At 46.6% G+C, this 27,456-nt stretch overlaps 1 protein-coding gene and 1 non-coding gene across 2 annotated transcripts; one reads left to right on the forward strand and one right to left on the reverse strand.

The window, feature by feature from the left end:
• Nucleotides 1–1,635: 1,635 nt before the first annotated feature.
• LOC120839767 lies at nt 1,636–6,873 on the reverse strand. The gene is made up of 2 exons (XM_040210145.1): nt 6,462–6,873; nt 1,636–3,308 (listed from the first exon to the last, which is right to left on the reverse strand). Exons 1-2 carry the CDS (start codon nt 6,685–6,687, stop codon nt 1,651–1,653), a joined length of 1,884 nt encoding a protein of 627 aa, XP_040066079.1. The 5' UTR covers nt 6,688–6,873; the 3' UTR covers nt 1,636–1,650.
• A 19,403-nt stretch (nt 6,874–26,276) lies between these two features.
• Nucleotides 26,277–26,358, forward strand: Trnay-aua. The gene has a single exon. It is a non-coding gene; the product is annotated as a tRNA-Tyr (tRNA).
• Nucleotides 26,359–27,456: the final 1,098 nt, after the last annotated feature.

A 27,456-nucleotide genomic window follows, 5' to 3' on the forward strand; every position in this document is an offset into this window, starting at 1 on the left:
GAGAATTTGAATAGAAGGAGTCATCTAGTATGTTAACATTGAAATCGCCGCCTAGAACAAGGCGATAGTTATTTACCGAGACATGGTCAAAGAAGCGCTCAAGAAAAGAAATGAAGTTTCCAAAATCTGCCGAAGGGGGGCGGTATATAACAGTAAAAATAGTGTTACCACATTTTAGAGTTAGTATCTCATAATCGCTTGATATTTGAGAAAACGCATGTAGCAACTCACATTTAATAGAACATTTTACGTGAATAGAAACACCACCACCACGTTTATCTGTTCGGTTCAAATAGAAATGATTATAACCTGGTACAATGAGCATGTCAGCTTCATGCTGATACCAGGTTTCCGTAAACATTATTATGTCAAAAGAAACACCGCACTGATTTAAATGTAATATGATGCTGTCATGTTTATTTGTTACGGAACGGGCATTTAGGTGATAGATTAGAGTGTTATCTTTCGATGACAAGCAATGACCAAGGTCTACAGGCAAAACTAACTCCCTGTATTCCATTGCAAATAAAACAAAATAAATAAACACAAAGAGACCGAGTAGATAAGCTAACTAATCTTCTCGATGTCAGCTTCATTTTTGATTGGAACGAGTGGGGAACCATCGGCTTGACGAGCAAATATTTTCCCATTGCTCACCCAGACATGTTTCCAGTTCGACTGCCGCTTCTTAGCAATCGCTTTGCCAAGAATACGTTTTAATGACGGGCAAAGATGCTCGTTCACAAATATCGGCGTATTTGTGTCGAGGCCTACATCCGAGTTTGTAAGGCGCTTCTTTTTTGCCTTCTGAAGTATTGCGTCGCGCTTGCTGCGGTTTACAAGCTGTAGGATTATGTTTGTAGTCTCAGTGTCCCGCGTCGGTACACGATGACAGATGGCGATATCCGCTCGAGTAATTTGTTCCCCAATTGATTCTCCCAGTTTTCGAATCACATCTGGAAGTACTTCGGCATCACGCTTGAGGACTCCTTTAATTTCCAGGTTGGTGTTTCTCGAGTACTGCTCAGCGTCCGTAAGCCGATCCTGGCAGTTCCTCAAGCATGTTTCCAGTTCATCGCACTTATGCGAGAGATTTCCGTTTTCTTTCTTTAACTGAGCGTTTTCCTTAAGTACTGTATCAAGCTTTTTCTTTATGTCTTCAAACTTGCGGTTCATAAAATCCATACTATCCTTCGCCTCTTTAACATCATTCCGCAAGTCACGTATATCACTTCTAATATCTCGTTCCAGTGTCTCCCTAAAAGCCTTCCATTCCTGGCGAAGTTCATCTTTAAGTTCATTTAATATTTTGGAGATTTCCTTCGTCATAGGGGATCACTCAAAAACAAACAAAGAAAGCAGACAGGCGTAATTTTCAAAAGCTGTGGCAGCAGCAACGGTGACAACGCTTGAAGTATTTAACGTAAGAAATTGGAACAAACCTGCAAAATGACGGGTTGTAAGCGTGCTAGCTCCTGCCGTTGCTGCTGCCAAGTGATGGAAGACGTGGTGGTGGTGGTGCGCCGTTTAGGTTTTACGTCACCTAGGTTAGCCTAGCCCCAATTAGCTGGCATGGGCAGGTGACGAGCTCTTAAAGAGCTGTTAAAAAAAAAAAAAAAAAAAAATTCTTTTGTTATGTTTTAGATACAACTACAGTCGGTCGATCAAGCCAATATCCCGCAGGAAGCGCAGCACCGCCTTGAACACTTTCTGGCACTTCCTTCGAGGTCCATCTGGGAAGAGGATATCGACTGTTGCTCCCGGATTATCCATGCCGATTTGTTCATACAGCACAGTTCGTTGAGCTTCGTATGCCGGGCAGACGCGGAGAATGTGGTGCACAGTCTCTTCCTCGTCGCATTGCGAGCATTCTGACATCCGCCGTTTTCCCATCTTGACCAGAAAAGCCTTCGTGTTGGCCGTGTTTGTGCGCAAGCGTCGCACCAGGGTCTCTGCCGCCCGTGACAATCCAGACAGGGCTCCTTTTGGAAGCGCCGGCTCGTTACTTGCATTTAAAAGGTACCAGCGGACGTCAAGTGCAGCCTGTTGCGGATTTGCCGGTGACGGGACAGCCGGGATTTCCAAGTGAGCAGCTGCGGCCAGCCTGTCTGCCTGTTCATTCCCTTCGATCCCCGCATGCCCTGGAATCCACTGGAGCCACGCTGTGGATCCGCGTGCTTCCAACGATGCTAGTGACTTTCTTACGGCGGTCGTTGCTGGGTCCCCGCACTCTGCATTCGCAATCTTCTGAAGGGCGCATCTCGAGTCGGTGAGCACCACCATTCCCTGTGGTGGCAATAGGGTGGCAGCTTGGAGGGCTTTATCGATGGCCACCAGTTCGGCCACCGTGGAAGATGTGGGTGTTTGAAGTCTCCCGCCCCACTCCCAGCCTTTCTCTGGTATGCAGTAGGCCGCAGTGCTGGAGGTTCTTGCTTTGTTTACGGACCCGTCCGTGTATATTCGAAGCTTTCCCCTATGGTGTTCTTCCAAGTGTGCTTCAACTGCTGCTCTGATAGCGATGCCTGGCCTATCTTTCTTGGAACGCAGGTGCTTGATTCTTACGTCACTGGACACCTTGATTACGTCCCATGGAGCCATCCTTGCTTCGTCCGTCCTCGTCGGTAGTGGGTCCGTGACATTGTGGAACTCTTCTACCGCCTCGCTCCATAGCGATTTCATCCGGGCCTGGACTCGATGAAGGAACCATCTGCCCGGGTGGGTCATAGATAATCGCGCCAGCTGGTGAAGTCTCCTTCCTTTGGCCTGTCTTGCGAGCGACTCTGTCCCCGCCTCCAGAAGGACCGCGTCGTTCCTGGCAGCGTTGGGAATCCCCAGTGCTGTTCGTAGTCCATGCCGATGTCGTTGTTCCATCCTCTCCAGGTCCGTCCGAGATGGGGCCATGTAAGGGAGTCTATACATTACCCTTGACGTTACAAGCGCCGTGTGGGCAGCTGTGATGGTCCGCTCCGTGCATCCCCACGCGGTTCCAGTCATACGGCGAACAGCGTTCATGGCAGGCCTGCATGTTTCCGATGTCGCTTTTACGGCTTGTGCCCATCTCAACCTGCTTGTGATGACGATTCCCAGGAACCTCTGCTTGGTGACCTTTGTGACGTTCTCCCCCGCTAACACGATGCTTGGCGGTTGAAACCTTCTTCCATTCCCCCGTACCGGCATCCAGACGGTCTTGCTCTTTGACAGGGACAACCCCGATTCAGCCAAAAACTCGTCTACTGCTTGCGTGGCGTCTTGTATGCTCCGGTGTATCTGTGTTGTGTATATTCCTGCCACCCAGAGGCACACATCGTCTGCATAGATAGACACTTGTACCGGGAGTGCGGTTGGTGGGATGGCGTTCGGTAGTGTAGCCATCACGATGTTAAAGAGCACCGGGCTCAACACGCTTCCCTGTGGCAACCCTCTGTGCAGCACCCTTGGCGAGGACACTGTACCTTCGGACCTGATCTGAATTTTTCGCCCGGTTAAAAAATTTGCCAGGAACTTTTGAATTTTACCGGTCAGACCGATCTCAGTCATTCTCTTAAGGACTGTAGGGAGCGGCACGGTGTCGTAAGCTCGTTCCACGTCCAAGAACACCGCAATCGTGTTCCTCCGCCTGTTCTTGTTGTCCTCAATATCACTTGTTAGGTCCAGGATACTGTCTTGGGCTGCCAGCCCTCTCCTAAAACCGGTCATGCAGTTCGGGAGAGAGTGATGTTCTTCCAGGTACCAGCATATCCGAGCTTGCACCATCCTCTCGAATAACTTGCTTATGCACGAGGTTAGTGAAACTGGGCGGTATGACTCTGCCTTTCCTGGCGGTTTCCCTGCCTTGAGCAAAGGCACCACCATTGCTTTTTTCCACTCGTTTGGGACGTCCCCGGAGTTCCATATAGCGTTGAACCATTTGACCAGGGCATCTTGGGCCACTTCGGTGAGGTTCGTGAGTGCCTGGTACGGGACTCCGTCGGGTCCGGCTGCGCTCTTCTTCCGACATCTGCGAAGGGCACTCTGCAGTTCTTGGACTGTAAACTGGGCATCCAGAGGTCCCGACGCGGTGTTTGGTACCCCAGGTCTTCCCGCCGCCTCTGCCGGGGCGTACAGGGCGCACAGACTCTCCGCTGCTGCTTCTGGTGTTTCGTTGGCCGCCAGCGCCAAGACCTGCAGGGTATGTCTTGAACGGCTTTTCCCAGTCATTGTCCCTAGGACGGTCCACAGCTTAGTCATGGACGAGTGTGCGTTGGCATTCTTGCACATGAGTTTCCATCGATTCCTCACCAGCACCTTTGCGTGTCTTCGCAGCTTGGCCGAAACCCTGTTGAAACTGGTCTTGTCCTCGGGCTCTCCCGTCCGGCGGTACCTCCTCTGCGCCCTGGTTCGTGCCGCTTGGAGGTTTAAAAATGTGAGGTCCGGCTTTGGGAGCCATTCTGTGACGGAAGTAGTGCGTGTGACCTTCTGTAACGCTTGAATTATAGCTGCTGGAATTTCTTCTTGGCTCAAATCCAGCGCTGCTCGAAAAACGTCCCAGTTAGTGCACGTACGCAAGACTTTCCTTGCCCCCTGACACCCCTTGATGGTGATGTGGATGGGGAAGTGATCACTACCCCGTGTGTCCGGGGCTAGCTCCCACTTCATCTCCAGGGATGGCGAGTGCGCTGTCACGTCAAGAACACTGTACGAGTTCGGAGGCCTGAAGAACGTCGGCCGTCCATCATTCGCCACCGCAAGTCCCATCTGCTCTATTACTGTCATAAGGGCGTCCCCCCTCTTGTCTGTTCGAGCACTTCCCCAAGCCACATTATGTGCGTTGAAGTCGCCGCATATAAGCAACTCCTCTGATCGGTCCTTACACCATGCCAGAATTTCCTCGCTCGGCAGTTCTGTGCCATTTGGTCGTACATATCCCAAAAGAATGGCGAACGTTCGGTTCCCGATGCTCATCCTGGCTCCCACGAACTCTGCTGAGGTCGTGCAAAGTTGGCTGGTATCGAGTTGTACATGCGGTATTTCCTTCCGTATAAATAATACCACGCTTCCATGTGGAAATCCTGGTATTGACTGTGTCGTTAGTCTAAAGTATCCAGGTAGCGATCTTTTGCCCGGCAGTCCCGCTTCCGTCAATGCCAGCACCGGGCTTGGGTTGCTTTGCAGATGCAGGCTAACCTCACTGTGCTTGGCGTTGAGGCCTCTGGCATTCCACTGTAGGACGGTCGGTGCCGTTCGAGTGATTGCGTTTCTTCTGGGGGTTTGTGCTGCCATCCCGTACCTTGCTTGCTTCTATGTGCTGCCCATCTAGAAGACAGCCCCAAGGAGGCCCTCCAGGAAGAGAAGACTGTTTAGTGTTGTGCGGAACTCCGATGGCGGCAACAGCTCGAGGAGCCGGCGCACTGTGTTGAACACCAAGCTGATAAATTTGCTCGCGGTAGACCGCTCAGCGGACTCTGGAATTGACGTGCCTTGCTTTGACAGTATCCCCTGTGTCTCGGGATGGTAACGTGGCTTTTTTCTATCCGCCGCCGGATTTGGGGGGGAGCCCTGAGTGACATCGCGATAGGTGAGACCCCTAGCGTGGTTGTCCCTGCCACCGTTGTGTAGGTTATCGGCCTTTGCTGCCCCTGCCGGATTAGAACTGCCTTGTGCCCCAGGGTCCACGCCTTGCGCGACGGTCTGACTTTTAGGCTGCGAGGTGCCCGCTCCGGGTTTCTCTACATGTTGATTGTTGCGCCTTTTGATTTTTCGCTGTTCCTCGACTACCTTGGCCGCTTCCAGGAACGTGATGTTCTCTCGCACCTTGACCTTGCAGGTCTCCTTCTCCTTTTGGAGCTTTGGGCACTCCGTTGAGGTTGCTTCGTGCGCTCGCTGACAATTTACGCACTTCTGTGCTGAAGTGCAGTTTTCTTCACCATGAGCCTGTGCGCATTTGGGACAAATGGCGCTGTTAGGACAGGTTGCCACTACGTGTCCGATGCGAAAGCACTGTCGGCACTGTAGGGGACGCTGGACGAAAGGCCTAACGCTGTGCCTTACTAATCCAATCTTGACGTGGGCAGGAAGCGTGTCACCCTCAAACACAACCTTGACTGCTTGCGTTTTGCCTAGCCGCCTAACTTGCACGACGCTCACTCCGCTGCCGATTATCTTACTCAGCCTGTCTTCGGTGATATCGGTGTCGACGTCCGAAATTACCCCTACTCTTGAGTTCTTCGAGCGAGGGAGAAAAGCTCGTACAGGCGCCCCGCATATTTTGGTCAGAATGAGGAGCTCTAGCACCCCCGCCTCCGTCCTCGCATCCGTGGCTATTATGTTTTTCCGTGTGTTTACTCGTACCTCGCTAAACTGACCGGGAGCCAGTGCTTCCAGTTCGTCCGATAGCAGCTGGCGGTTGATTTTCCTCAGATTCGTGGCGGGAACGGTTGGCGCGAACAGAACGGTGCGTGCCGTATTAGGAAGTTTCACGATACCTTGGCTCCGTTGAGATCCTTCGTGTCGAGTCCTCTTTTTCTTTCTGTTGACTGTTGTGAAGTCGCCGTCCTCCTTGCTACCGAGAACGCTGCCGTCCATGGCCCCTTCGTCGTCTTGTAGCATTGATGTTGTGTGTGCGAACTCGCCGGAGCTGCTCTCACTCAGGTGTCGCTTTGCTGGCGTGGGGGTCGCTCCTCCGTCCGGAAGTTGGCTGGCGTGGGACATCGTTTGGGAGGCCGGAACCCGCTGTACAGGGTGCTGTCCCCCGTACGGGGTGGTGACGCCCACCGTGGCCAACGCCTACGAACTTCCTATCCACTTTCCGAAAAACACCCCCGCCCACTGGACTAGAAAGAAAGAATTTCACGTCCCGAGAAAACCGTGCGAACCGGTAGCCACGAGCGCTGAACTCGAAGTGATGGAAGACGAGAAGCGTGCGTCTTTTGTAGCGAAGAGGGGCTGACGTCCCCCAGCTCTTGGCCAATGGCACGGTGTCCCTTGGAAGATCAACGCTGGGTAGATGGCAGCACAACAGATTTGCAGTCTGGCAGGCCACCGGGACACAGGGATGATGATGCGTTCTTGGATGGGTTGAGAGCACGGTCTGCAAAATGACGGGTTGTAAGCGTGCTAGCTCCTGCCGTTGCTGCTGCCAAGTGATGGAAGACGAGAAGCGTGCGTCTTTTGTAGCGAAGAGGGGCTGACGTCCCCCAGCTCTTGACCAATGGCACGGTGTCCCGTGGAAGATCAACGCTGGGTAGATGGCAGCACAACAGATTCGCAGTCTGGCAGGCCACCGGGACACAGGGATGATGATGCGTTCTTGGATGGGTTGAGAGCACGGTCTGCAAAATGACGGGTTGTAAGCGTGCTAGCTCCTGCCGTTGCTGCTGCCAAGTCGATACATTTAAAATGTATCGCTTGTATCGCGATACTTTGCCCGACTTAGACATCTCGTTACATTTGTGGCCGTTTTTAAGATAATTTTAAAGGATAAAAATATCTTTTTGGTGCAACTTGCTCCTGAGTTTATAATATAAACCTGCCCTATAACACGACCCATCTGAGTCACCAACCATAAAAAAGATTGTGGTTTAAAGAAGGTTATTTGTAAAAATAACACAATCAGCTCCTCTCACAAAGCCGTCTAATCTTTCCAATTAAGCGGAGCGAACGCTGTAAAGGAGTTGAGCGGAGAAAAATTACGGCCCTGTTGTCCGATCTCCCTACACTATGGGTGACTCAGAAGCTTATAATGTGACAGTTTTAGAAGCGCTCTCGCGGCAAAACAGCGTTCATTTCGGGCAGACGCCTTTTGTCAAGCATGGTACGCAGTCTTTACCGTTCTGTAACTATGTGGTTCGACGAGGGTGACATTCCTTCTTAGCGGAATTAATGATAGATAAAGAATTTGAGGTAACGGGCAGTGCATAAAACGGCACAAAAAGAGGAGCACAACCATAAATTACCTTTCGGATTCGCCACGATCTGCACCCTTTCCACGTAACACCGGTCGGGAGCAAAGGTATTTCGATGAGTATCTGCATCTGTATTCTGGAATACTTTTTCGCCGTTATTGCAGAAGTATCTCAGAAATATCCCGCTGCATAAAAGACAAATGCATCTCAGTATCTGTATGTTGGCCTTAAAACACATGTATCTCAGTGTTTGTATTCCCGAATACTTTTTGGAGTATCTCGGTCGAGCACTGATTGCTCTAAACGTTGTACAAGTGAATATAATAGGCAGAGGGTTGTTCATCAGACATGATAACCAACTGCGGTCGTTTTTTTTTTTCTATTGTCTGTTGTATCGAAACAGGGATAATGCAACGTCCATAATGCAACCTGCGGTAACATCTTACACAAAACAAAAAATCGAAGGTCGAAATGCAATATGAAGTTATGAACTAAATTTATATGATTCACCATTACTATACTTTATTCTTAGAGTTCATCTAACAGTCACAGCACTGATCTTAATAAAGGGAGGAGTGAGACGCTCCGCCAATCCTCCCAAACTACTTTGCTCACGGTAAGCTGCTAATTGTGGCAAGAGCTTAGGTGATAATCTTATAACAGCGGGGATAGAAGCAAACTCTTTACAGATATTTTGAATGATAGTTTACTACCGCCGTTGAACAGCCCGTTTTGGTTCAATAATCGAGCAAGACAAATGTGTGTTACCTTTGGGCGCCGAAGTGGCAACCATTGATTCAAGTCGCGTACACAAAGGTCAAGCAGAAATGTCACTACAGTTGTAAGCACCGCTAGAACGTCACTAATCTGGCAGTTCATCCACTTCTTGAAAATACTCACTCAAGAAATATGTTGACTGTCCCACTCCTCCAACCGTTTAACCTAACGAAAATCTGTCTGTAACCAGTATCTCTGAAATGTTTTGACGTGCGTGCAGCGACCGGCATTGTTACAACACGCCACTGTGACAATGCCGTGCGCATGATTCTGCCTCTCGGATAGGAATGAGGCAGGATCATCCGTGATCTACGACCGGCGCAGCACGAGCCACAGAACTAACACAACGAGCTTGGGACAGCAGTTATGGCTCGCCGCTGATTGGATGGCCTATATCTTTCCCACTTGTTGTAAATGTGTTAATATAAAGTTTTGCAACAGAAAAGAATACCGTATTTCTCGCACAATGAACGCAATCGCGTAATGAACGCACCCCCCAAGTCGGCTCCCAAAACTTCGACTTTTTTTTTCACTCGCGTAATAAACGCACCCCCAACTCGGATGTCAAAATTTTAACCCCCCCCCCCCCCCCCCCGCGCGAAATTAACGCACTTTTCTATCCTGGTGCAGCGAGGTCGCGAATGCATGGGCAGCGTGGGCGAACAAAACGCCTTGCAAAAGGTGTTAAAAAAATTTGAAGAGATCCAACCGAAGCAAGAAAAAAAAACATGGAGAGGAGCTTTTTTTTTTGCACGGCGCAGTCTAGACCTTGGCTTCGCGCGCCGCCGCGTGCAAGGAGGTAAGAAAGAGAAGCGCTCTAAGCGAACGAAACAGCTTGCGAAAGGCGGCAAAAAGAAAAACCCACGGAACTTAAGGTCCTGTCACATTGAGGCAACACGACGGCAACAGCAATACAACACGTTGTCCAACAGTCGGGCAACTTGTTGCTCGCTCCCCGTGTTGTTGGATAAAGCTGTCACACCGCAGCAACTGCACGACAACATGGACAACAACTAAAATGTTGCCTCGGTATGACAACTTTCGCCAACAAAAACAGCAGGAACTTGTGTTGGACAACGAGTGTTGCCCTGATCGCTGGCTGAGCGAATTTCGGGCCGGCAACACGACAACATAGATAGCTTCGATGGTAGAGTTAGTCCCCTATCAATAAAGTCTTACTCAAACAAAGGCTTGGAAAACGTTATTTAACAATAATTAGGGCTGGCGTGCAGCTAAAATATTTTCGATTAATGTTTTTGCTGTGTAGTTACGGAAAGCGATTTTCGAAATGGTCACAGCTACGGTCGTGAACCTTCAGATTGGTTTTGAAATTAGAACTCCCGAGAGACCAGCGCACATTACGGAAAGTGAAATAAAATGGCATGCCTACTCACCCACTAATAAAGTGTAATAAAAATAATCCAGAAAACCTAAGATTAAAAAATCGAAGCATAAAACGACCACTTTGATCATGATTGTTGATGCTTGGAACTTGGGAACAGCCGCTACCAGACACCTGATTTGTTTTAAAAATACCCAGGACGTTTTGTGGGAATGAAGCGATCACGTAGCAGCGGTAGGCCAGTAGACAGCGTTGAAAAATATTTATTTCACCTATTGTTATGAAGGCCGATGGTGTCGGTGTCGCAGTTTTGAAGCACTGTCAGTTCAGCTCAACACCACGTTACAAAAGACGCTTTGGGGTACTGCCGGTGCTAACGCAATTTTACAGTAGAAATAGGAATTGCATGAAACAACGGGACAGAATCACCTCATACGGTGGCCGAACACACCACAGCGATGTCACTTTCCTCGCTTAGGGCTATCTGCTTTGTCAGCGAATGTAAAACATTTCGATGAAATAAAGAGCGGAAAATGCTCCCCGTGTCAAGTTTTCTAATCACAGTCACTGGTTGATGTCGTACCGTGGTAATTCCGGGCCCTTCGAACTCACTAGCACTTTGTAGAGTCACATTTCCAGCGATTCCGCGCCGCACACGAACGAAGGTAAATAATCAAGATGGCGGAGTATTCCCCGTGTTGTCCTCGCCGTCAGCGCGGTATGACAGGATTGTCGGACAACAAATTGGGCAACACGGTTGCCGGGCGGCAGCAACATGTTACCCGACTGTTGTTGTTGCCTTGATGTGACAGGGTCGCCGGCAACACGACTTCCCCGTGTTGCCGGATAGAGTTGTCCAACTGTTGCCTCAGTGTGACAGGGCCTTAAAGGCGGGCGCTCAAAATTTTCTTCAGAGTGGCAGAAGATTCCCCCTCGTTTCTTTTTTTCCTCCTCCCCTTTCCTCCTCCATTTTCCTCCTCGCTTTTTACGGCCTTCTCGCGCGAGTGCTAACGGGCTTACCGGCCCCCCGACAAAATCTCTGTAACCCTTCAAGGTTCTCTGCTTCAATCCCAAACACCAGGGATTAGTTAGGCCGCCTGGATGTGAGCTCGGAAGGGTTCGGGCTGGCTCACTTTTCTTCTTTTTTTTTTTTTCCTCTTTTTCTGCAGCTCTAAAACACACTCAGATAGTCAACACCAGCTAGCCCTACAACAAGTTCTTTTACATTAAGATACTTCCGCATGCGGCCACACACGCTACAACACCGCATATTTATCTCGAGTGAACGGAACTTGAACATCACAGCAGAAGGAAAAAAGATGGGTATTTTTATCCGAACTTTGAGCTCTACCCAGAGAGTTGAACATTTGTCGTTCTAACAACGGCACACTGAAGCAGACTTGTACGTAATCCGTTACAAGTAACGAAATTACTTGTAATCCCTTACATTTATCGGTAATTTAGTAACGGAATAATTACATATTTTCTAGAGTAATTTTAAAGTAATTCCCTTACATTTTTTACGTAACGGATTCCTTGTAATCCGTTACAATTTGTTTTCAGGACCAACCCCCCCCCCCCCCCTCTAAAGAAAGGGTTGTTTTTATTTTGGTAAAGTCGAGCGAGGTGACACTGTCACGCGAACTGACCAACGCAAAAGGAGGCTTGGCACTCTTCGGTTCCCCCAAAGCCTTTTTTTTGCGACACCAAGCTCCTGAATCTTTTTTTTTTTAGGCCCTAACAACATTGTCAAAAAATCCAAACAAGTATTCCTAAAAAAAGAAGGGAGGGAGCGCAAGTCCTAACATCCACTAAAAGAGGTGTGATAATATGTGAAGGTGTTATTGCCACAAGCATCCTGGTTCATTGCTGCACACTTATCATCCTCTTTTCGGGAACAGGATTTTTTTTTTTTGCTTCTTTCACCTTATTTGACCCTGTTTTAAAAGCTATTTACTTTTTTAGTAGTTCAGCTTCTAGGGTTGGCCCACTTTATTTGTGAATTCCAGCCAGGTTATCTGCATGTGAGTTACCCTTTTTGTGAGTCAGCTTTTTCCGAGCACTTCGAAAATTGTAATAGTCTTCCTGTTTTCTTCTTCCTGTTTTTTTACAGCAGGACGCATCTCATCTCAAGCAGGTATTTTTACAAATAAAACATAATGGCGGCTGACGTAGACTTGGTATTCTGGGCTTGTTGGGAGAATGAAACTCGTGAGTGGGGCCATGGTGTGGCTTAATTAGTACTCTACCCTTCACTGCCCGTGGCATCAGCGGAAGTCTGTCTGGAGAACACCGGAGTAAACTGCAGTCGGTCCGTGGTCCGTGCGCTTTTGAACGGCACCAAGAAAGGTACACACAGCAAACGTGCGTTTATATTTCCTTGTTTTAACCTACGTTATAATTAATTGTTGTTCTGAGTGTCCTGGTGTTTTTTTTTTGTTTTTTTTTTTGCTCGATTGCTTATATTTATATTTTGGAAAATCTTATTCACCAACGTCTCAACCGAGTCTCAACCTGTTCAGAACCAAAGAAAAAACAATATCGAGCCAAGCCTTATTTATTATTTTGCTATCACCTTAATGTTACCAAGTCTACTAAAACTAGAATATCAGGCAATGGCTGCAACGATGAAGCTTTGCTCTATTTTCGAGCTAAATGGTACTTCCTTTGCTTCGCTGAAAAAGCTCATTGCGATGCATTAAATATTCGTGAGGCACAATATGGCACTCCCATCCAGTGCCTCAGTTCAAAGGGTGATCAGCGTAGCAGTCGACATCTTCAGTAAGAAATAACTCAATATGTCTGACGAGACTTTCGAGAGTCAGCTGCTACTCAAAGTACTCAAGGTCAATGAATAGAACAGTTGGCAACAATAAGAACTTGAAAAACCTTCTTCCCTTTGTTTCTTAATTGAGAGAAATATTGTTAAAAGTAACGCCACGAAAGTACCGGATTACTTTTCGGGGTAACGGTCAGTTACTTTTATGACAAGGTAATTGTAATTGTAAAAAATTACAATTTAGCCTTGAGTAATTGTAGCTGTAATTCCTTACTATTTTTCAGTAACGTGCACAAGTCTGCACTGAAGAGTGGTTGTATCACTATTGTGTTTCTGTTTTGTTTTTTGTATAAAGTAATAATCATGAGTAATTACGAGCCAAAGATATTGCAGTCACAGGGACACAGTCTGACCATTTCTGGGGCATAATATATAGGTTCGTACTACAGGTGTTTTCTAGAGTGACGGCCGCCTCGCTGAAGCTACTAAGAAGAGTAAAAACAAACTTCCATAAAAACTGAAACGGTTTATGGTATATTTCATCTATCTTCAGCCTTTGAAAAAAATTTCTTCGTGGCCAAACGTGCATTTAGTTTCTGTCAACAAATGTAACTGAAAACTTGACACCCGACAAATATCTTGCGTATCAGCAAAGAGAACGGGAAACACGGAGATTGAACCGCAAAATCACAATTTTCTTCGCGTAAAATAGTGCAACTAGCAATAGTAGCCATATTATGCCATTTATTAAAAGACAGCAGGTATTACGAAGTTTTCATTCTCTTCTGTTCGCATTTGTTCGCTGATGAAGAAATGAAATGCCCCTGCAGCCTTTACATAATTGTTTGGGGCTTTGTCAGGGTGGGCGAAGGCCATCTCCAAAAAAACCCAGGAGTTCGGAAGGTGTACTACCGCAAGTTTTGGGGCTGCTTGGCTAATTTAGGCGTCTGGCGTTCTCCACTTAGAAAAGAAGCGGAACAGCGGTCAGCTCAACGTCTTCACCAAGCGGGAAATCATGCCGAAATGTGTCCTTGAACACGTGCGAGATCTTTACCCGAACCCAGCCGGGATTCGCCACAATTCATCTACGAAAAAAACTATAAAAAGTGGTAGGCTTAAACGATTTGGCAGTTTTTGAATATAGTCATGCGAACTAACTGTCCACAAGTACGGAAAGAAATGCAGTAGAAATGCAGAGCTCTATTGTGTTCTTTATGTCCATACTTGTATTTCACGCTGTATGCCAATTAAAATGAATTCTGCAATATCTGTAGATTATGCCTGGTTATGTTGTCTTTAAAAGAAAAGTAATCAAGCAAGTTCGGTATCGCACCACAATTTGTGCATATACAATTCTAAGTGTAATTCAAAGTCAATGTGTTGTCCCGTCCCCTGTTTTTACGTATATCTCTTTCTAAACCTACATAATTACCAACGCGCTCACTAAGAAGTTTTTCAAAACAGTACTTCCGCGGGAAATAATGCATCCGTCGTTCTTCGTCTTCCTGAAGCTATGACCTACCGATCTCGGCTACAGGACTTTTGGGTCCACAAAATATCACGCTCAGTAGAAAATTTGCTTTTTCTACCATACGTACTGGAAATCATTTATTTTTCAAACAGGTCGGGTAGTGATGCGTGTTTGAGTGTAGGACCGTTGACTGGGCACTGGTTTGCGCCAAGAGTGCAGTGCTTCCTTTCATGCTGCCCGCGACGAGTGTTGAAATTTGAATATAGATAAAAATAAAATCAACTGACACCCTTAGAATTATTTTAAACTTGCGCGTTCTTCTGGCATTAGGATTTTGATCGTACCTTTTATTCATTGTCGTCTTCGATGAGGGAACAACTTGCCGAGGAGGCCGCGCTGTCCGCGTACGCAGCTTGACAGATAAGGTCGCGAATGCTTTTCACGAATCTTTAAAAACCAAGCATAAAAATGAAAGACGCAGCCACTTTACGCCAATGAAACCAACTTTATGTTTTGGGCAGACGTCTTGCGAGAGTTGCAGTATTTTTAATTATGCCTAATAATTTAAATGTTTAGGACTAAGTACCAAACTTTTTTAAATGTATTAAGAACCAAAATGTCAATTGGAAAGTTCTAGAGCTGCTCGAGAAAACCCCGATTAGCTGTTTGCAACGTGATACGGCTCGCGTGGCTTCCTTCTGACTAGTAATAAAGCTTATGAAACATGACAAAATACCCCGTGATAAAGCGCCCGCCCCATCATAAACTCAATTTCGAATGTCCCGGAATTTGTTTTCATAGGCTGGAAAAAAAAAAAAAAGAGATGCATGCAAGGCTCGTGCCGCACGCTTTATTTATATCAGAAAAGAACTGCCCTCTGTTTTATATACAACGTTTATTTTTTTTTTTTTCACCTACTAGATATTAGAAAAAACGTGGAAATTAACGTTTTGTGGATGTGAGCTATACGGCCAGGCGAAGATTGGGTTCAAGAAAGAACGCAACGAAAACCGACTGATTACCTAACATTTGTTAATGAACTTTTTTGATTATAAAAGAAAACGGGATAGTTGATTTATAAAGTTGTTGGGCGTCATCGAAAGCCACTAAATTGTCCAGTGAAAATTAGCGCCATTGCGGTTTGTGTAGGTGAGCTATACGGCCAGGCGAAGATTAAGTTCAATAACGAACGCGACTAAAACCGACCGATTGCCTAAAATTCGCTAATTAACCTTTTAATTAGAAAAGAAAACGGCATCTTGTATTTAAAAAGTTGTTGGCCATAATCGCAAGCCACCAAACCGTCCATTCTTAAAAAGATGTAATGCGCGTACACTATTATACCGCGTCCTCCTAATTTGGGCGCGAAAATATAGTTCTGATTTTATGTGGGCTCCATCTTTGCGTGGCACAGCCTAACGCCATGAAACCAAAGCGACAAATCATTCGCATCGCTGTGACAACGCCACTGTAGAAGGGGCGAGGAGTGCGGTGGCCGAACAGATTGCGGTAACACGATTCGCGTCCACATTAGGCTTTTTAGGACGCCGTGAGCCACTTCACGTCCACTACATCCCTTTAAAAATGAATGATTTGGTGTCTTTGATGACTACAGATAACGCACAAAGCGCAATTGCGTAACTCTGACGTCTTTTTTAAAAAAATGTCTAGTGGTTTAAAAAAAAATCGCCCTGTATAAGCACGATTGTAGGGCAGTTCTTTACGTCCGGCGACATCATTACGGCATGGAAGGAGACGTTGACCACATACTCTGTGTATGATCCGTGGTCACTGTTTTTTTTTTGTTTTTTTTTTCGTACGAGAATGAGCAAACATTTTATACCAAATAAAATAGATTTAGCATTCACCAAATTCGGCTTGTTTACTCGATTCCAATCGATATTTGATTTGATTACACTTATTTTGTACCCGCACATGCCTACTTTATTCCCTAATGCAGTGGTTCTCAGATGGGGGTCCGTGGACCCTTTGGGCTCACCGAAGTCATTCTAAGGGTCCGCGAAGCCCTACCTCATCAGTCAAGCCCGCCAATAAAAGTTGTCTTTTTTTCAGGTCGAGAAGAAATGTTTCAGTTTTCGGTCGAGTTTTATCGTGTGTATACGTCAATAAGAGAGGTCTACTTCACACTAGCCCTTAGTTATATCAATTTATTAAATGACTATTATATTTAACCCTATACATTTCCCCTGTCCTCACCACGAACGGGGTCCTCCATCATCTCCGCCGATCCACAAGGGGTCCGCGAATTATCGACGGTTGAGAACCGCTGCCCTAATGAGTTACAAGTGATAATTACATTGTTTTTTTTTTGTTGTTTTTTTGTCGTGCGAGGTCATCACATTTTATTATTAACAATCGGAGCTATGCGATTACGCGGAGGAGGCGCATTTGAAGATATTCAAAATTGTTCTGAATACACAAACAACTTCAAACGACTTGCTGTTTGGGTCGTTTCCTACAGGCAGGACCAATAATAAAGCCAAAACCTTATACAGGAGACTATCTCTATCAACTCAACGCGCAAACACGATGTGAAGCGTGTCCCCTTGGAAAAAAGATACCGGCGAGCAAACTATAGCGTCGAATGTCCATGCATCAAAATGTCCGTGCACCAAAATATCCGCGCACCGAAAAGTCTTTGTAGCAAAACGTCCGTATACACTCCGTGCGACGCGACTGGCGCGCCGCCGCGCGGCCGGTACCGAAGATAGGCAGTGAGCACCCCAGAGAAAACGAAACCGAAACCACGCCGGCGTACGTTGGTACGCGTTGAAGTCGGAGTGGTGCTGTTGCGCTGGGTTCACAGCATGAAGTGCTGCCTGTGCTGCGTCATTAAGTGCTTCAATAGTTATGCGCCGTATCTCGTGGAGACAAAGTTTCACAGTTTTTCCCCTCGCCGATGTTTTGTGGGACAGCGACAACGATGGAGCCGTGCCGTACGACGCGAGAAATTTGGTGTCCCGATCATGTCTGCCACTGTGTCGGCACGGCTGACATATTCTACACTGCCGCTTTGCGCTCTGCATTTGTTTTCGTACCAGTAACGCCTACATGTGTCAGCGCCGATGGGACGAACTGAAATGCCATCCCACACTCGCGGGTATGCAGTGCCGATTTCGTTGGAGGAATGCCCTCCAAAGAAGTTTCGTCCCCATCGTACGTGTCGATGATATTTCCGGACAAATATGGCACGCAATCTGTACTTCATGAAGAAAGATTTGAACGGTAAAAAAAGTGACAAATATAAATCTAAAGAAAACAACCATGAAACTCGGAATCACTGGAGAGTCGGCGTTTGAGTATGGAAGTTTATGTGGTGTGCTTTCTTTCTTGATAAGCCTCCTTTTGGATGTGGAAACACTGGCACCCCGAGTTCTGTAGACAACACTTTTGTTTCTCGGCTTTAGAGCCACCTATCGCAAAGTGGTTCGAACTGGAAGTACCGCCCACTGGTCCCTTCCTACCTGTAAAGTGTGCACCTCCCACGATGAGTGGTATTTTCTGACAGCCTTTGCAGATCAAAGCCAGTTCCCATTTAGTTACGCCGCCCCAACTAAATTTCCACCTGGTTTCGCTATGCCAAATATTTTTGTTATAATAAGTGTTGTGCCAAGTGACGGTCATGTCAAAGTACCTGTGGGCCGAAAATCAGCACCTCGCACAACAGGTTATTACACAACAGCTGACCGCAAAAGCCCTTGGCGGCCAAACCGTGTGTTGGCCGAAAACTTCGTTTTCTCGGCTTTGGAACCACCTTTCGTAAAGTTGTTTCGATTGGAAGTACAGTCCACTAGTCCCTTCCTACCTCTAAAGACTCCACCTCCCCCGACCAGTGGTATTCTCTTGACAGCCTTTTCATGGTCAAAACCGGTTCCCATTGAGTTACGCCGCCCAAACCAAATTTTCACCTGGTTTCCCTGTGCCACCTTTTTTTTTTGTATAATAAGTGTTGTGTCATGTTACTGTCAAGTCCAAGCACCTGTGTGCCCAAATCTGCACTTTGCACAGCCCGCTATAACACAACATTTTGGGTTCAATATTGGATATACCGTACAGCTTTATTTCTTCATTCGTTAGAAACAACTTTCACACCTGCTGTCTTAATTAAACTTGGCACACTTCGTGCAGAAACTTAGTGGACATCTCACTCGCCTCCAATATCATCGTTCCAGCGGTCCTACGTTTACAGCGACGAGCGAAATAAATTTCCCACTCAAAGCAATTATGGTGGCGGCCGTCTTGCTTTTCGGAAAATTGCTCCAACTCCTTTTGTGGCTGCAACTAGAGAAATTCCCCCGAATAACGACTAAAACTCAATATATAAGAAGAGGAGAAGAGCTAACTGCCCTTCTTAGGTCTGCCCCAGCATTCATGCAACGTCACCCTCAACGTATCGGCTCAAAAAGCAAAAGTTTCGTCCGTGCGCGCTTCCGCCGCCACAGCTTGGCATGCGAAAAGGCGCCGCAGGCTGCTGAACGCGACTCACGGTCGAACGCCAGCTCCTCCGCTAGCGGCGCTGCGCGCGTTTTTCAAAGCGCCCCCTATAGTTCCCGCACGGAGTGTATACTGAAATGTGTGTGCACCAAAAAGTCTGCACCGAAATACCCTACATCCAAAACGCTCTACACCGTAAAGTGGTAGACCCACTACGGATGGAATCCTCAGTCACCACTGCCGGTTTACGAACCATGATGATTCAGAACCACTGGTCTATGGAGCGCCATCCCTGATATACAGAAAACGCCGCTCGTACTTCCCCTTGTCGCCATGAATACGACAACGAAAGATGCCAAATCAGATATTTATATTAAAATTGATACTTTAATGACTACTTCTTTGAGCAGAACGAGGTATTTGTGCTCTCACAACAGCCAAGAATCGTCTTCCAAACCAAAGTTAAAAAAGAGCCAATGCAACTCGTTGGGAAGAGCAAGTGCCAAGCTCGCTCAAAACAGCTACTCGGTTGGTTCAGCTCCTTGTCGCAGGTGTGCCGGCTGGCCCTCTGGATAACCTTTTCAAATCCTCGAAGCTTTCATTTCCCCCACCCCAAACTTGTAAAAAAAAAAAAAAAAAAAGCAGCTGGCAAAAAAAAAAAAAAAAAAAATCGGAAAATGGCGAGGAGGAAACGAGAGGCGATTTCCTCCTTTCACAGTGGCGAGAAGGAAAGTGAGGGTCGGGTTCCTTCTCTCTGCTTGCGGGCCGGCCTTTAAGAGAAAACAAAAACGAAGAGGAGCTTTTTTTTCTTCTTTTTTTTGCACAGCTCAGTTTGGTTACGGGGGGGGGGGGGGGGGGGGGGCGCGCAAGGAGGTAAGAAAGAGGAGAAGAGAATTCCTCTAAACAAACACAACAGCTTGCGAAAGGCGACAAAAAAAAAACAAAAAAAACAACCCTTGGAACTGAGAAAAAAGAAGGAAAAGATTAGCTTTTTTTTCTTTTTGCACAGCGCAGTCCGTGCGTCGAGCGCACGGAGATAAGAAAGATAAGCGGAGAGCCCTCGCCTAAGCAAACAAAACAGCTTGGGAAAGGCAATGCCTACGCAAACAAAACAGCTCGCGAAAGGCGGCAAAAAAAAAAAAAAAACCCAAAAAACTAAGAGAGAAAAAAATTTTTTTTTTTTGCACAGCTTAGTTTGGTTACGGGGTTGGGAGCCGCGCGCAAAGAAAAAACAAGTTACTTCGAGCGAAAACGACTCCGAGGACGCCGCCTCGACGGCATCAAATGGCGAATTCGCGTGGTTCTTTCTGCGCGCTCTCGAGCGCTCTTTCCAGAGCCGCCGAGATCGGGTGGTTGAAAGAGAGTGCTGCGGCCTGATCGGGTGGTTCATTTCGAGGACGCCTCTCCCTCTCAGAGCGCTCTTCGGCACTCCGTGTGTAGCCGTCGGAGTTCGGAGTGGCGCAGGCGTCACGTGGTACTTGGACGGGGATCACGTGGTTTTGTTGACGATGGCCGGCAGTGGTCTGTGGTTCGGTGGTGGTGTGCTCGGCACGGCATGACGGCGGTTGATATGTGGTTCTACGAAGTGCTTGTGAATTCGACGGTGCGAGGATTACGACGGACGGGACGACATTCCTTTGCGACCGTAACAGAAAAAGTCTACGTGTGAAGTATTCCCAGTGCTCTCACGAGATCGTTCATCTCACGGCGGTGAATCCGCTAAGCCTAACCGACGAAGAAACAGCTCGCAGGGCTCGCCGCTGTTTTACCGGGTTTTGTGATCGCTTCAAGACATTTTCAGGTTTGGTAAAAGTGCCTTCAAAGGTTTGTGTTCTAAAATAAAGGGAGAGCCGGATATAATGCACTGTGATTTTGGCCACATGGCGATGCTTGCACGATATTTCGCCGTGACGAAAATGCGGTTTATTAACCATTTTATATTTGCCTGTTCTGTCGCACGCATGACCGCTATCGCTGCGCGTTCACGGACGAAACCGCGATGAGCTGACAACTCTTTCCAAGCGTTGGCTTTCGTTCCGTTCTGCGAAAATCAATTCGCATACTGCCGTTTTCTTCTTCTTTTTCTTTTTTTTTACATGTTGATGCGTAAACCAATTTACGTCCCAACACTTATTTTATCACGTTGCGAGCGTAAAATTTGCTCAGTCGTCCACCGTACGCTGTAAGATCGTGTTGTTTTTAACGCATTACCAATGTCAAGAAATATGAATTCCGTGACTGGTCTGAGAATCTCGGAGCGCTCTGAAGCCAGCAGTTGTGATCGGCTAAAAAGGATCCCGAGTAGCTCTGGCGGAGAGGAGGGGGCGCTCTGCTGAATCGAGGTCAGAGGAGAGAGGCGACCACGCGAATTCGCCAAAAAACGACACTGTGACTGTGTTCAGGAGTTTTTAACAGTGGAGGATGTTGGATGCGCTTTCGTTGTTTACGTCAAACGTGCTACTGACAGTGTGTATGCGTGCGCCGGGTGAACCTGCTAAATTTTACGCGTTGAACCACTTTGCATGTCAAGTTGTTTGATTGATTTTCATTTCATTTCATATATTTCACCTTAAAGACCCCGTTAGAGCATTACATAAGGCGGGCAGTTTTTTAACATGAAACAGAAAAACGCACTAATGGAGAACAATACGAAGAAAACCAAGTGCAGTAAAAGCTATATAAAATATAAAACAGTAATATAGCACACTCACATAAGATGGATTTGAAGGGCACTAAGGAACGCAGTAGAGTCGTTAATGGTAACTATAGATGGTGGCAACTGGTTCTATTCGGAAATAGCGAGAGGAAGAAAAATTTCATTAAAAGCATTGGTCTTAACGAAAATTTGTTTGATAGCACAGGAGTTATTCAGGCGAAATGATATTCTTTCTGGGGAGGGGGGGGGGGGGGGCAGCAATGAGTCCTTGATGTCTCAGCACTGATTATACATTTTGTGAAGGAGGCAGAGTCGGGAGAGCTTCCTTCGGCAGTGCAAAGGGGTTAGACCGAGTTTATTTTTTTAACGTAGAAACACTGGTGAAACGATCATTTGATGATAAGGTGAAACGCGTCGCCCGATTTTGCACTGCATCTAAGGTATCGATGAGGTATGATTGATGGGGGTTCCAAATGGATGCTGCATACTCTAGTTTATGTCTAATTGTACGTTTTATAGGCCATTTGTCGAACGTTTGGAGGGGCCTCTCGTAAGTTCCCTCTGGTGAATCCAAGAGTCTTCGATGCTTCCGCAGAAATGGTTTCAATGTGGGTTGTCCAAGAAAGATTAGTAGTTAATCTGATGCCAAGATATGTGTACAGTCGGGGACAAGAGTCCCCAGGACGTGCGAGGTGCGGCTGAAACGCATTGCTCTGCCATCTGCCGGCGTGTCGTCTGGTTTCGAGATCACACAAAGGCGCATGCGCGTCCTACTCTGCCTACACGCATGTGTGTTTTCCCGTTCTTCTGCGGCACAACACCTAACTCGGACTCGGGCGCGTGGTACCGCCCCGGAGATAGCGCTGGCGGCTGACGAGCTTCTGCTACACATTTCGGCGAGATACCGCCTGAGGCATTCCGCCGCATTTCGCCGTGTCAGCGCACCTTCCTTTAGAAACAGTTGAGTTTATCGCTCAGTTGAGCTGCCGTGACTTCTTGCTTTATAGGTTCCATGTCAGTAAGCGCTATCTCAGAGGCGGTACCACGCGCCCGATTCCGAGTTAGGCGCCGCGCCGCACAAGATCGGGAAAGCGCACATGTTGGCAGGCACAGTAGAACGCGCATGCGCTTTTCTGTGATCTCGAAACCAGGCGACCCACCGGCTGATGTCAGAGCAATGCGTTTCAGCCGCAGCCCGCGAGTCCTGGAGACTTTTGTCCCCGACTGTACATGAAAACGGTTGGATACATGGTTTTACGCAAAAAAAAGACGGACACAAGAGAGAGAGAAACAAACACGAGCGCAACTTACAACTGTATTGAGGAAATTTTTAGAAAACATCCAGATATATTGTCAAATTCAATGCGTCTACGCATGCGTCGTGTCACTATCACACGTTCGTCACAGAAACTTATCAAGGAAGCGTTTTTCAGCATTATACTAACTTATCGAGGTATCGCTCACACGTAGGTCGCCTTTCTTTTTGATAAAGAAGGCTTCCAACAGCTCACGTGCTTTTTGTCCCTGACTTCCACCCAAACTTGCAGTGTCAGAAAAACGTGGCTCACACTTAAGTTTCTGCAGGTTGCAGGCAAATGTGCCCCGTCATTAGTCTTTAAGTTGTGTCCGTGTCTTGTGTACGTCTTTTTTTGCGCAAAACCATGTATCCAAACGTTTACCAACTCGCCCAACAACAAACTATTTTACATGAAAACGGGTTCGATAACTTCGCTGTCTATGGCATACTTATATGCTAACTGGGACTGCTTTCTCTTGAATTGCATTATTTTACACTTGGATTTATTTAGCGACATCAACCATTTTCTGCACCAAGGGCCAAGTTTCTCTAGATCGTTTTAAAGTTGGAAGTTGTCTGTTACTGGTGAAACATTGTTATACGTAACACAATCATCTGCAAAAAGCCGAATTTTTGAGGAGATGGTACATGGAAGATCGTTACTGAAGATTACAAAAAGCAGAACGGAACCTTGTGGAACCCCTCACGTAACGCTTGCTAGTCTTGATTCGTGATCGTTAGTGATTATGTATGGAACGCGAGATGCGAGAAAATGATTCATCCAGGAGAGTAGTAATGGGTCTAATTGCAGTGATGATAGCTTCGAGAGAAGACGTTGATGAGGAACACGATAAAACACTTTAGAAAAGTCCAGAAAAATGGCGTCGGTTTGTACACGACTTTCAAGGTTTATGTGCACTTCGTGAACAAATTTGCACGGCTGAGTCTCGCAAGAAAAACCACTGCGGAAGCCACGCTGATGTCTGAACAGAAAATAGTTTGAGGACAAGTGAGTCATGATGTGTGAATACGAGATGTGCTCTAGACGTTTAGACGGTATGCGGGTTAAAAAGAGAGGACGATAGTTAGAGGCTAAAGGTCGAATTCCCTGTTTGAAGATTGGGGCCATCTTACCGATCTTCCAATCAAGGAGTAGGCAGCTTTTGGAAAGTGACTTCTTGAAGATAACATTAAGAAAGTCGCTGGATAAAGCAGCAGCATTTTTAATAAATTTTGCATTGATATTGTCGGGGCCTGCTGAGAACGAATGTTTAATTTTTCCAATGAGATCAGTTACTCCCGTTGTGCTAACAGCGACCGGTGACATAAAAGTATAACACTCTTCAGGTAGTGTTGGAATATTCAACGGGTGTTCATTTGTAGATACTGAAGAAAAGTAGCATTTTAACACTTTGGGGCAGTCACTCTTTCTGACTGGTTCGTCGTTGAGGTCGGTGAAATTTATGGTCCGGGAACTGCTTTTTGGTGACATAAGCTTCAAAACTTTTGTCGGATTATTGCGCAAAATTGTCGGTAAAACATGAGAAAAAAAAATTGTTTTCGATGCTCTAAGGCTTTCAGTTTAGTTTCTGATAGGAGCATAGTAAGTCTCAAGCACATGATAGGTTAGTTCGCTTATCTTTGGTGAAGAGTCAGTTTTGTTTTTGTTTTTTACACAATGACCATAATGTTTTCTTACACCATGGGCTAAGTGAGCCGGTACGAATTCGTACAGTGGGCACATATTTTTGCACCAGGTTAAGAACTTTACTTTTGAAAAGATTTCAATTTTCTTTGATAGTTCTTTGCGAAAACTCGGATTGGAAGCTGTCATAATAAATTGATAATTGGTTGTTTATTTATTCATAGTTGGCGTTGTTCTTGTCGTGAATAGTTTTGAAAATAGGACTCTTCACAAAAACAGGTCACGAAAGAATAACGTGCAGCATTTTGTGCTCATTTGAACCTTCCGAGAGTTGGATAGACTTTACGAGGTCAGAAGATGTTGTTAATATGAGGTCGAGAATATTAGACGAGCGTGTGGGCTCGTTTATAACCTGCGTCAGGTTAAGCGTGAGGCACATATCAAGAAAATCTGCAGGTGCGCGAGACCCTTCGGATGATACACTTTCCCAGGCCATCAGGGGGAAATCGAAACCACCAGATCACATATAGTGTTCATGAGACATCCGCATCTAAGATAATGTTGCTCCGAGGTTAGATTGTTGCAATACGGGGTTAAGAAAAAAAAGAGAGCTATAGTAGCGAAATATGCCATAAAACCATTGAGAGGCATGTATATACGTGTAAAAAAATATCTCAATCTGTTTAGAGTAAAAAGAAACATTACAGGTGGTGTAGAAGGCTGATATCTCTGAGGGACTTAAAACACAGTTGTGCAAATGAGCGCTTCGTCACCTAGTAGTAAGGCAATGTGTAGTGGAACATGATCTTTATAGGTATAAGGTTTAAAAGCGCAAACAGACAGGAACGATAGAAAATAGCACAAACGTCATGGAGAAGGCGTCCCTGACACCTTGTCCCTGTCGTTTGTGTTATTTTCAATCGTCCCGTCCCGCAAATTTTACAAAAAGAATATGCACAATCTGTGGGCAACGCTGCAAAAAGTAGTAGCGCGATAGGTTAAGAAACCGAAATTTGCGGTCTATTTAATGAGCCTGGCTTCTCCTTGAATCACTCTGTATATTGAGATTTTACCGCGTCGCGAAAATTATAACCCAGAAATTATTCCAAAACTCCAGCTTTGACCTAATCGCGAACAATAAGGCATATACAGTATTCTGCGGGAAAGTAAACTTAAGACGTGTTTAAGATAGTATCTGTCGGTGACTGCAAATATTGCGGTTTTGGGATTGTTTTCACCCTTCACGGCCGGCACCAGTTGGTTCGCCGCCCTTGCCTATCCGAATTTCTCATTTATTGATTTGCTTTTCTACGCTTTATGATTTCTTATTCGTTTGATCAGTAGTTCATTCAGCTGCATTTGCACGTATTTAAAAAAAATGCTATCAATTTATGGCGCCTTTTTGCTATAACATTCTTATATCTTAATCATCGGCTTTTCAAGAGTTCAGTGAAACATTTATTGTGTCTTTTTAATTTTCAACACTTTAACTAAATTAGTTACGTCTCTGATTCTACCGGGCGGCTACGAAAACGATGAGTGAGGTTGATTTTAAAATTTTATTTTTAATCTTTTTTACAGCGAAATGGGGAAGAAAGCAGATACCAGGAAATATGAGAAACAAATGGACCATCAGAATGTCAGAACATTGCAAATAACCCACCGTCAGAGTGCATTCTTGCCTCGAAGAAGTATCACGTGCTTTGTTCCGTCTCTCTGATTGTCTCACGAGGGTACAGCCTTCGCCCTTTGCTAAAAAATGTTGACACGGAGTGTAGCAAAAAATGACCGCATCTCCACGTGGTGAATGATGTTGATTGGGGCGAAGCTCTGGTGGTGCTGATGATACTGATTTTGTTCATAGGTAGTGCTAATGGTGCTGATTTTCTTTATTGCTCGTTTCATGCAACGTTTCATCCATGACATCCCCAGCTCCTGAGTTACTACCACATCTCAGAGACCCCTACTTGTCCCGCAGTCGTGGCCGAGTGGATAAGGCGATGGACTATAAATCGATTGGGGTCTCCCCGCACAGGTTCGAGTCCTGTCGACAGCGCAAATATTTTTCTATTTTTTTTAAAAAGACGGATGGGCTGGCAATCGATGTGAGCACAGACGCCGGACGCACAAGGCTAGACCCTAAGGAGCTTCGCCCCTAAAAAGTAAAAGCTAGTCGAAAAAGTCATATCGCTACATGTTTAATTATTCGTAAAGAATGAAGCAATACAACTGAAGACGCAGTATTTGCCGTCAACGAGAGACACAATGGGCACTGACAAATAAAACAAATATGTCGCGACATCTATCTTATTTGGTGCCAACTAAAGTCATCAACCACAACGCGACCCCCGAGAAGACGGCCACACTAGCCCATTCAGACACTATCGGCCTTATTGTTGGCAGTCAGCAGCGGCAGTGGCACCCACTTCTCCGTGCTAACTTGTGTTCACGCCATTACAGTGTCTCGCTGCAAAACGCTGCGTCGGTTCCAGCCAGGAACGGGAGCATCGCCAAGGCTCAAGCGATTGATAGTCATCGACACCGGCATGCCCCCTCGCCACCGCCAAGCAGGAATATAAAAAAAGGGCTTCACGGGACCGCTCATCTATTGGCAGTCAGCAGCGGCAGTGGCACCCACTTCTCCGTGCTAACCTGTGTTCACGCCATTACAGTGTCTCGCTGCAAAACGCTGCGTCGGTTCCAGCCAGGAACGGGAGCATCGCCAAGGCCCAAGCGATTGACAGTCATCGACATCGGCATGCCCCCTCGCCACCGCCAATCAGGGATATAAGAAAAGGGCTTCACGGGACCGCTCATCTATTGGCAGTCAGCAGCGGCAGTGGCACCCACTTCTCCGTGCTAACCTGTTTTCACGCCATTATAGTGTCTCGCTGCAAAACGCTGCGTCGGTTCCGGCCAGCAACGGGAGCATCGCCAAGGCCCAAGCGATAGACAGTCATCGACACCGGCATGCCCCCTCGCCACCGCCAAGCAGGGATATAAGAAGAGGGCTTCACGGGACCGCTCATCTATTGGCAGTCAGCAGCGGCAGTGGCACCCACTTCTTCGTGCTAACCTTTGTTCACGCCATTACAGTGTCTCGCTGCAAAACACTGCGTCGGTTCCAGCCAGGAATGGGAGTATCGCCAAGGCC

The sequence above is a fragment of the Ixodes scapularis genome, unplaced genomic scaffold (assembly GCF_016920785.2).
Source record: "Ixodes scapularis isolate PalLabHiFi unplaced genomic scaffold, ASM1692078v2 PGA_scaffold28__5_contigs__length_5199819, whole genome shotgun sequence".
In the NCBI taxonomy this organism is placed as follows: Eukaryota; Metazoa; Arthropoda; class Arachnida; order Ixodida; family Ixodidae; genus Ixodes; species Ixodes scapularis.